Source organism: Centruroides sculpturatus, unplaced genomic scaffold (genome assembly GCF_000671375.1).
Source record: "Centruroides sculpturatus isolate CEXI.00-Female unplaced genomic scaffold, Cexi_2.0 scaffold112, whole genome shotgun sequence".
NCBI classification, from domain to species: domain Eukaryota; kingdom Metazoa; phylum Arthropoda; class Arachnida; order Scorpiones; family Buthidae; genus Centruroides; species Centruroides sculpturatus.
Window position 1 is genome coordinate 280,392 of NW_019384367.1, and position 12,060 is coordinate 292,451.

The window sequence follows — 12,060 nt, forward strand, 5'->3', positions numbered from 1 at the left end:
CTTCTCATGATTTTCCGTATGTTAGGAATACCCTCATGAGTTGAATAAGGAATTCCCTTCCACGAATTCTTTTCTTGAAATCTTATCTTGTCAAATATGTTTTTTGGCAGATTGGAAAGAATTCGTATCTAAGTTAATTTCAGGTGTCGACCCTCTGTTTCAAACTGAAGGAATTTTGTGGCTAACTTTAAAAAATGTGATTGTTTTTCCATTCGCCATACTTCTAAACCGGATATGATTTTTCAAAACCGATTTATAAATAGAATTTCAACAATTTCTTTAAAAATTTATGTATAGAAACTCAATCGATAAATATATTTCATATTATTTTTTTCGTGTATTAGTCAAAAAATTAAAATTACAATACGTTAGCCAATTAAAGTATATGTTTTAAATATTTAAAAATTTAAGTTAACCAATATAGAGCTTAGTTTCAAAATTAAAAGTGACTGATTGGTCAAGATTTTTGAAATTATATTGTGTCATTAAAGTTTGAATAAATATTTTTTTAATTCTTTACGATTTATATAAGTTTATAAATTTAAATGTTTAAACTTAATAATTAAGTATTTTAATTAACTAAAATATAAATTAATGCTTGCATTTAATATTAAAATAACTTTTATTTTTTAAAAGTTAAAACCAAGATAGACTTCCAAATGACAAACGACTAATGTTTCGCCATCTATCGGCAAGAATATATATATATTTATTACGGTAATCAAATTTATTTATATTTTATTTATTAAGTTACATTAAATATAAGCACATTTTATTTCATATATATGTTAATTAAATAATAATTTAATATTATTTATAAAATGTATTTTAAACAATATTTCATATCGGAAGTGACGTTACTATACGCTTAACAATAAAGCTCTATCCAATTGGAAGAATGCGATGACGTAGTTTCATTTCAGCCAATCATTTTATCGGATACAATTAAAATTCGTTCGGATGTCAATAATAGGAGTGTTTTATCACGTGGGTGTATTTCTGCCTTGTAATCGAAGTTTTAAGTGAATTTTAGTGGCTAAAGTAAGACTTAACCATGTTGTTAGTATTAGATGATCAACATAAAGAACATTTAAAATTTTTAAATAATTTGGATAGTGCAGTCATGAGAGAATTTTGTAAATTATCAATAGAGTTTCTTCAGAAAGGATCAAATCCAAAATTATATCAGACAGCAGCACAGAAATTAAGAGTTGATGCAGAAATGGTGCAACATGCCATAGAAGGTATTATGTATTTAATTACAGAAGCAGTTAAGATGGGTCTAAGTGATTTGGAATTAAAGGATTCAATGATATCAATTGATTTGCCAGAAATCATTCAAGAAGAAATAATGCAGTTTCATTCTAGCAGGAGGAATGATGTGAGAAAGGAATTATCAGGATTAAGCACTGCTTATCCACATTATCATAATCTGAAGTGGAGATTGGATGTTCAGTTGGCCACGCGCTCTCTCAGACATCAGACGACTCCATTAATTATGTTGAAATTAGAATTAATACAAGACGAGAAAGTTAAATCATTCCTTCTTCAGATAGATCCGGTTAATTTGATTCATATGACTGAAGTGTTGGATCAAGCACTGAAAGAATCGAAATTACAACATTGCAGAAGAATCATGAGACATATTAAATGAATTGTGGAAATATTTTTAATATTTGTTTGGGTTAATTTAATATATTTAATTAAAATATATTCCACAATATTAAATAATATGTGTTGATTAAGAACTAAATTACTGCATTTTTCAATTCCATTTTAAGTTTAATTTACTGAGAATCAAATGATGTTTAAATTACTTGGTTTAAAACTATGGCATTCCTATGAAACATAACTATACTGTATATGTTTTAAAATTATTTAACATGTAATATCTGCAAAAGATTAAAAGACAAGTAGAGTTTACATATCCTATTTATAACATGCATTTTTGATCAATTGTTTTGTAATTAGGTAATTTTGAATTCTGGTTTGATCTATAATGCAAATGGAATATTTTGTAATTATTTTTTGTTTTTTTTTGATGATACAATTATTAATATCATAAATTTAAAATTATTGGTTTAAAACAATAAATTAAAAGTAATTTTATTTCAGTTATTTTCAATTTTTATTTTTTGCTCATCATTAATTAAATAAAATGATGTAATATATTCATAAAACAATATTCTTCATGAAAACTGTGCAGTGATAAATTTATAATTACTTTGTCTGACATCATTGTTGATTGTTAATATTGAAACTTCTAAAAGTCCAAAACAGCTTGTTTACTATATAAGAAACAAAATCTGGAAATAGTCCTAGCCACAACTAACAATGTTACTCTTACTTTTCCAGAAAAAATTTATTATATTGACAAACTTATTAAATTTGATAACAGATGTTTCTGAGATAAGATAAAATAACACCTTTAAATTTTCAGTCAATTTAAACAACCTTCAAGTTGTTTAAAATGATTGAACAATCCACATAACAGAAATGATGTGGGATAGTGGGTTACGAAACCTAAAATTAACATTTGCAGAAAATAGAATTTAAAATAGAGCACTAAAAAATTATTTTGAATTTTTGCAGTCTCTATTGTACAGTTGAGTCCACTTAATAGAACACTGGGTAAGGAAGCAATTTTTTTACAAGCGCACTCTCTTATGTTTCTGATTTATTCCCATGTTTTACATTGGTAGGACTCTTGTTAACAGAGCGCTAGTTAGTAGAGAAGTCCATTTAAATGAGCACTGTCAGCAGCAATTTTAGAACAGCAGCTCATTAGGGAGCACTAATCTAAAGAAGATTTATAAGTTTATCTTTAGTACATCACCTCCCAGGACATATGGATATAAGGCTGTCTACACTATGGAGTATGTTTTTGGGGTATTTGATGAAACCTTTCATTGATTAGTTTTCAGCAAGAAAACAAAACTGAAAGCAATTGCAAATATCAAAAAATAACTATCCAGCAAAATTGTTTATTAATGGAACAAAATGTTTTTGGCCTGATTTATAGACCTACTTCAGTTCTACCATCAATCCTGATATAAAAAGCATTTATTTTGGAATATTGAATAATTTATGACATACCTACCAGATTTAAAAACATTATTTTGAATCTTGTTGGTGTGTCATAAATTGATAATTCCTTTACCATTATCTGAAAGAGATGAAATGTTGACAGTGCAGATAACTGAATATTGAGATGAGAAGATACTAGTTTAGTAATATCTTAACATTATGTTTGTGAGCCAGTTAGAAAATGGGATTTCATTTTGGTAAATATTACAAGAAGCCATGATAAAGTTATTGATATTTTAAATATTATCAAAAGAATGAAAAGGAATATGCATCTGATCTTTTACAATAAAACAAGCAAGAATTGAGTGTAAAGAAGAATAATTATTAAGTGTTTTATGACTTCTCATACATCAATGATGAGACTTTTAAATTTTAGTGTTAATAATTATTTTATTAACAAAAAGTTTTAAAGTTTTCTACAATTTTAAGTATTTTGGGAGAGACATTACTTCACTCCCCTCTTTGGTGTATTATGACAGAATACAAATTTAATGGTGGATATTAAAAACATGTAAAGGTGAAATTACTTATTAACAGAACTACTATAAACATTTTTTCTTTACATGCTTTCAGTATCCCACCATTACATCTGTATTCTGTCATAACAGGCTGAAGAGGGGAGTGAAGTAATGTCTCTCCCAAAATGCATCCTGAAATAATTAAAAGTGTAGAACTTTTGTTAATAAAACAACTTTTGTGGAGGGTGATGATTACTTTGAGAGATTACAAATTTAACTTTATGCATTTAGTAAAGCTGTCAACATGCATGCATTGTCCACTGAAGCAAATAATTTGTATAACTGTCTACTCATAAAATCTTGCTCTATTTTATCTTTAGGACCTTGTCATGTTCTCTTTGTGTTTGTATTCTTTCGTCCTGCATTAGTTCAATAGTTTGCAACCAGGGTGCCACAACACTTCAAGGATGCTGCAAAATATACTGTAGAGTAGCTTCATAATACTTCTTGGAAAGTGCAATAACTATATTGACAAAGATAGAGATGCCACAAGAAAAAATTATCAAGTTGGTAGCCACCTATTAGAAAAAGGTTGAAAAAAACTGCAATAGTTCTTCAACTGTGAGGTTTCCTCATAAGATTTGGACATTATCCTTGTCAACTTTGTTGCAACCAGCCCTCTGACCAAACCAACAATAGCCATTTGCTTTCCTTTGATGGTGGATTCAAAACCTTTAAATTCATGCACTATTTGAAGACAATTTTCTCCATATACTATTTCTTGTTACACACATCAGTCTGTCAAAAGCATTTCCCAGATTTTCAATAGCCATTTTTATATTGTAGTTCTGTCTTGTAGATATGTTTCTCTGTTTTTGTCAATAGCACTGACAAGGAAATGCATAAGATTTTGATATGGTAAGTCTTTATTTAATCTTTTCAGTTCTATTTCTGTAGCTTCAAGATTCTTTTCTTTGCAGGTAGCAGAGTACAAAGCAGTTGCATAGTGACCTTCAATTCCAAATACAGCAATTAGTGGTTGAATAGGCTGGTCTGGTTTCAAACTGAGATACTAAAGTGGCAAGCAACTATGGAAAAATGAGCAGACTGCTACTTGTTTTTCTGTAGTTGCTGCTTTGTACTCTGTTGCATATGTCTTTATTGTTGTTATCAGACCTTGGTCTAGTAGTTGCAACAACGAAGTCATATTCAGCAGCATAAAAACTACTGTACTTGTACTTGATTCCATACTGTAAGATAGTTGGGATGTGCAGAACAATTGTTAATAATAAGTATATGCAAAAGAACAACCTATATACAAGCATTACTTTAGGACATTTGGATAATATAATTTTCCATATACATGGTGAAAATCACTCAGGTGTTTCATGTGTTTTAATGTGACTAATAAACAACAGGAAGTGCTATTTTGTTTACACTCTTTAGTGCACAGGGTTCTCAGAATGGTAAATGAAAAGACATTTAAGAATGTAATCATCATACACATTGATAATAGATATGAATTTAAATTTGTCCTTGCAATGCTTTATTTCCTTTAGCCTGCTTCTGTATGGAAATAAAGCTTTTGTTCAGCATTCTTTTCCAATAAATGAATGTTTCATCTAAATTAAACCCCCATTTGTAAGAGAAATTTCCTTTCTCAATGATTTTTCTTAGGTCTGTGGTAAACTTTTCTTCAGAGGTAGTCTTTCCAGTAACCTTTAAGCTATACAGTTCTCTTTTCACGACATGCTTTTCCATTTTCATCACCATCTTCCATTGTCTTTTTCTTCAGTTTCTTGAAAAGACTAACAGCTTTTTTTGTAAGGGTAAGATAACTTAAGGACACACCATATTTTGTTCAATTTTCAATTAAGCAGTAGATTTTTCTTTAATAGGATAGTGATTTCAACTGCTTTCATGATTTTTACTTTATAAATTATATGCACAGTTAATGAAGACAAGTTGAAGGCATGCATGATGTCTTTTTCATTGTGAGGACCCAAACGGGGTCCAAAAGGCAGCCATTAACGACTTTTTGAATGAGTCAAGTTTCGTAGCACGAAAGAGAGAACTTGAAGATCGGATTTAAACAATGAACCTTTTGTCTTGTTAAAAGATTACTCTATCTATTGTTTAAAATCTTTTAACAAGACAAAAGGTTCATTGTTTAAATCCGATCTTTTAAGTTCTCTCTTTCGCGCTACGAAACTTGACTCATTCAAAAAGTCGTTAATTGCCTCCTTTCGGACCCCATTTGGGTCCTCACATCATCATGCTCAATTTGTTTAATCTCAGTAATTTTCACATTCAATGGAATAAATCTTTTGATTATTTTTTGGGCTTTTCAGTTAACTTTTTGGATTTATATCATTCAAAAAATACATTATAATGAGCAATTATTTATGTTGATATTGTCATAAGACTTGGCTGAAATAAATTTAAAATATTAAAAATTGAACTTAAAATATATGCTCTCCACCTAAAATTAATAGTCTCGCCCCTGTACATATTTTTCTGTTAGCATCAGAGTTGTGCCAGTCATCTGTCTAACTTCTTTCAGGGGAAAAATATTTGAATTGAAATAATGTGATTTCCAGTTTGCATCAGAAGTTCATGTATAGTTAATTGGGGCTTTCTGCCCAAGATTTCCATATCTGGTCCTTTCTTTCATCTAACTAACTCCATTCTCAAGATTAAGGAAAGATGGATGATAGTGGGAACTTATAGGTCTACAATTTTTTCAAATTGCAGCCCAATAAAGGCAACTTCAAGCAAAGGGCTGGGAATATAACTGCTAAGAAGAATGCAGAATGGCACCTCCTGTGTGGATATGGAGAACAAAAACAACTTTCAAATTCTCTATATCCACACAGGTGGTACCATTTTTATGCATTCTTGTATTTTTTATATTACAAATACTTTGTACTCAGGATTCTTAACAGATGGGGAGATACAAAAACTCAGATATAAAGATTGCCATTTAGTAAGTGAACATTGGTTAGATGAGGAAACCAGTATAAATATTCATTAGGAAAGTGAGTTGGCAACTATTTGTGTGTGTGTGTGTGTGTGAAGAGGCCATGTATTGTTGGATTTAATGGAAATTAATTTGTTCTTTGTAATACAGTAGAATCTCGAAAACTCGGCCTAATGTGGCCTGAAGGGTGGCAGGTTATCGGGAATGGAGTTAAAAAAAATAAGTATGAGTGTTTCCTCAGAAAATACTGTACTGTACTTCTATGTATTGTTTACTTGAGAATACAACAGAGAATAAACTGCCCAAATACCCTTAAACAAAGGAAAAGTACATCCTTTATGAAGGCATAGAGCCTTTACTACATGAAAATGAAAATTAATGAATACACTGTGTACAGTAATTTACCTGATAAGACAGACCTCAGAAAAATACTTTATGAGAGCTTTTATACTTTTATAAAGCTGCTATAATGAAAATTAATTAACTAAGGAGTTTTTTGCCCTGCCAGGGTGTGGCCGAGTTATCCGGAGTGCCGGGTTATCGAGAGCCGAGTTTTCGAGGTTCTACTGTATCAACATATCAGATTTTTATAGTGAAAAAAATGGAGAGCCAAAGCTGTATATGATAATCAGATCACTGTACTGTTAAATGCAGTATCTTAAATAGGAGTTTGCTCTGTAAAAAATGTACTGCAATGTAGACTGAGTTCATTATGAAATTTATTTAAATTATTATTTATATGCTAATTTTGTTTGAAAAAGTTTGAATTAGTCTTACAGTGTCAAAGACTATCAATTTTTTTCAGGTCTTTTTTTGGGCACATTATATTGTATCTTCCAGTCTTTGGTTTTTCTATCCAAAGTAACTACATGGCAAACTGGATGGGTCCATTCTGGGTACATGTCCAAACCATCATAGTCTGCACTGTCGAATGCTTGATGATATAGTTGGCTGATTTAATCAATACCTTTTAATGTTTTCATTGCATATGTGTTGTAGAAGAGCTACACCAGTATTTTTCTCAAACAGTGCATCTGGAATGCATTTAGTAATGCTATCTTAGTGAATAGTTTCAATTGAAAAAATAATTCAAATATTATAATATATGGACTATATTTTATTTATTTCAAAAATAAAACAATAATTATCTAGTACATATCTAGTGCAGCAAATTTAACCTGGAGATGCATTCAATTAAACATTGTGTTTTAAAAATGTTCCATTATGTTTGACCTGAAAGAGATCCAGCTGAAGGATTGAAAACTTTAGTCATTATCAAGATAATAATCTATTGGAGAATTGTTTAGAAGGTACTACAAAGTGGTTTGGTGCTATACTTCCACTGCAGTATTAATAAGTATGATAGAACATATCTAGTTCAACTTGATATTCAATAAGTTTCTCTTTATTAACTTGGTTCTGTTTGGTTTGACTGTATGTGTGCACTGTTATGATTCATATTGTTGTCAAAGCAATATTTGCCAATTTTTATACAAAAGAAAATCCAAAAAACTCTGGAAGTCAAAACCTGAGCATTTACATGAGTAAATTACTCTTTACTACAATATAGATTTCCATATCCTCTGTTACAATGAAACCTGCTACTTCATCTGCAAACATATCTAGAGATTTATAGTACATATTTTCAAAATATTGTCTTTTTATTGTTCAAAAATAAACACAATAAACTATAAGTTATCTGAAAAAATTTAATTGTAATAATAAACTTTAAATAAACTATGACAGGGCATGCAAAATAATAGAATTTACTATATATTAAATTTCTACTATGAATTAATGAAATTAAAAAAAAACCAAAAATGAAGATTTATAAGGTACATTTTTCTGCAATTACTAGAAAAACAATTATTTGTAAATGGAGTTTGTCTGTATTGTATTTCTTTAGTATTTAAAATTTATATTTCTTTTCTCCCAATCTCCACCACTAATGAACTTTTACATTTTATGAAAAAATAGACAACACCAGTTAAATTTTAAATAAATGACAAACTATGGAAGAGTAATAGTTTTATTTAAAACAATATCCTAGTCAATCACAATTTTACTAATTTTCATACAATATCCATAATCTTTATACTGTTCCATCATATCAAAATTTTCATTTAAAATATTAAGAAATATATTAACAAGAAGGGTAAGGGAAAAAATGATGTATAAAGAAATGAAAAAAATACTCCATATAGTAAAAAATGACATATAACAATATAATAATTAAATGCATTAAATCACATAACAAAAATTAAAAAAATTGGCAGTTCTTTTCTTTTAACAATTTGGACAATTTTAAAATAATAATTCTGGTCCTTTTCTTTATTATTCAATGAGATATACATTTCATGAAAATACTATACACATTTATCTAAGGACATTATTCAAAATACCATTGACTTTCATTTGGCATACGACATTAAAGCCATTATTATGACAGGAAAGAGCACTTCGACTACCATATTAATGGTTAATTTTATTTTATTTCTTCAATGTAAGCTGGTAAAATTACAATAGAGATTAAAAATTTCTTTTAGTGTTAATGGAAATGCTATGCTATCCATATCACAATTATATATGACAAATGCAATAGTTAATTTGCATATCGTAGATAAAATTATTTTATTTTTATTTATTTAATTAAAAATTAAGATTAGAGCACTAGAATAAATCACTTCTTATATCCAACATTTGAAATATAAATGATTACTCATTTCATTTCCTGATTTAATAATAGACATTACTTCAGTTTTCATTTTAGAAGTATAAATTCATAAGAAAATTTTGGTCTTTACATCTGAAATGAGCTTTTTTCTTATATTTTTAAACTTTTGTTTTTATAATTGAAAATAATATACATCCTCTACTTTTATGGTCTAGATGGTTCCTTAAAAGCAACCATCAAGTAAGCATCATAATCTCAGTTTATGTTTTAGGAAATACAATTTTTAACACAGGAAATATAGCATTGAGGCAAGATGGCCAAGATAATAAAGATGTCAATCTGATGTTCTGGGAAATCCAGGTCCTTGGAAATTTTCATGGGTGTCTTGGACCCAGATATCACTGACACCTGACCACCTCTCATTAGAGGCTTGATTAACTTCTTTTTTCAAGCTTGAAAAAAGAAGTTAGTGAAAAGAATAGCATTTCAAAGTTATAATAATAAATTTATACTAGTCATAAAAGTGGAGGATAAAAAGCAAGAAATCGTAGATTTAATTGTAATAATTAGTTGTTATTCACTAAAAAAAATTAACAGAATTGTATTAAATATAATTCATCAAATGTTGGAAATAATTACTGTACAATAAGGCTATAAGTGATATTATATAAAAGTGTCTAAACTTGCAACAGTATTAAGCATTTAACTGTTTGATTGTCAATTTTTTTCTGAAAAATAAAGTACTGTATTTATAAATGTATTATTCAAAATTAAGAATTTTTTTAAAGTAAATATTTGAAAATCTTAAAAATAAATTGTAAATTGTATAGCATATAACTATTATTATTAGCATTTTCTAATATATAACAACATTCTAAATTTTTATTTTGAGCAATAGTGAAATTTTATCATTAAAAACTTAAAAAGTAATGTAAATTAAATTTTGCATATTATGTTAAAAATTAAAGATTTTAAATTCTATTCTGAACAATTTGACATTAATAATTATCTGTCCATTCATAAAGAGGATCCTGAAGAATACTATAGTAGTAGTAATAGAATAAAGATACAAGGTCTACACCATCTTCAGAAAAATGAACAAAAGTCAACTATTCTTCCTCAGCTAATGCAAAAAGTTGCATTTCTGCATTACTTGCCAGACTGTTTTGGCACAAGTTATATAGCTCAAACTGACATAATCAATTCTCTCCCCTCCAAGCAGCGTAGAAATGCAGGTTCTATGTTAATTAGAAAGAAAAATTGATTTTCTTTTCTTCACTATTCTTAGATAACAATAAACAAACATGATATATCAACAAAAAGGGACAAAACTTAAATTACTCAAATGCTTATCTTCAGAGCTTCTATAACAAATGAGGACAGGTTAGTCTGTTTTTGAAGTCTATCCACCTTTGTAAAACTCGTAAAGGTGAGCATTTATGCTCAAAAAAGACTTGAATAATTTAAGTTGTGTCTGTTTTTATCAACAAAGCATATTCATTTATCGTAATCTATCCATTCTGTGAACATTGAATGCTACAAATATAAAATGGATAGCTGTTACATAGCTTTAATATTTATTTCTAACAATGTTTATTTTTATAATAATTTACTTCATTGAAATATAATCTGAAAGTATTAGATGTAAATTAGTCAGAAAATATTTTCATTCGAAGAATGTAAATTTTTTTGTATCTACATTTTACCTTTACCATTCGAAGGAACATTTACCATTAATTTCAGCTTAATAAAATCATGATTATTTTCTCTACTTTTTCCTAAAAGAAAATCCAATAGATTTAAATTAATATATATTCTCTTTTATCATAATTTTGGACAGGTACTCTTAATTTATTCATTTCAATCACAGCATTTGCAGTTTTTTACAATACTTTCTCCTTTGCATTTGCATAAAATTATTCACCAAACAATAAAACTTACACTTCTATTTACACATATTTAATACTATTGTTTGGACATTTATTTCTAAAACAGGCAAATAATATAACTACTTACCGGTGATCAAAATGGATTAAACATAATTGTTATATAAAAGAGCAAGTGATTTTAAAATAATGAAAAAAGTTTGAAAAAGAAATCAACAGTGAAGATTAAAAAAAATAATAATAATTTTTATTTTTGTATTCCTATAATCTTAAATTTAATGTCTGCCAACTCTCTAAGCCAGAGAAGCATGATTTCTTCTCAGTCAGAACAGCAGATTGCCAAAGGCAACCCAATTTCCATGCAGACTGAGTCTGGTGAGTAGGCAGGCAGACATTGATAAAAAGAAAATTTAAGCAATGATACATAGTTAAAAAGTTAATACTTGCTATCATAATCACTACACAAGTTTTAAAAGTTATTGTGAAATTGCACAGTAACTTTTAAGACTTGTCTGCAACAATGTCTGCATTCAAAATAATCAGGATTAAAATTAATCAATTATCATTCACTTTATGTAAATGAATGCTTATTCATTAACTTGTGATTCTGCTTTATGATTGTTAAATATAATGATTATGTATAAATATAAATTTTCTTATGACAAAGAAAATTTATATTTATACATAATCATTATATTTAACAAATTTTCTTATGACAAAGAAAATTTATATTTATATAAAAATGCTTTACAATAACAATTAATAAAAATTATTTCCAAATATTTCATTCTTCCAGACCAATGTTTAGAGATAAATTCATAAAACTCAAGAGAAAACATGATTTTCTAGTGAGTTTTTGAAAGATTTTTATTTTCTCATCAAAAAAAATTTTCCCTCAAGAACTTGTTTGTGCCAGGAATATATAGGTCATCATGCATTAAAAAAAAATCCAGAAAATATTTTTATTGATATTAC

The 12,060-nt window shown here is 28.1% G+C and overlaps 1 protein-coding gene across 1 annotated transcript; it reads left to right on the top strand.

Moving 5' to 3' along the window:
• The first annotated feature begins 930 nt into the window (after nucleotides 1-930).
• On the top strand, nucleotides 931-2,035 carry LOC111612704 (COMM domain-containing protein 2-like). Its single transcript, XM_023353948.1, has one exon. It carries the CDS (start codon nucleotides 1,055-1,057, stop codon nucleotides 1,652-1,654), a length of 600 nt encoding a protein of 199 aa, XP_023209716.1. The 5' UTR covers nucleotides 931-1,054; the 3' UTR covers nucleotides 1,655-2,035.
• The last annotated feature ends 10,025 nt before the right edge of the window (nucleotides 2,036-12,060 follow it).

What these genes read in the sequence shown, in the direction of transcription:
- LOC111612704 (XM_023353948.1), top strand. Translation starts at nt 1,055, where the DNA reads ATGTTGTTAGTATTAGATGATCAACATAAAGAACATTTAAAATTTTTA.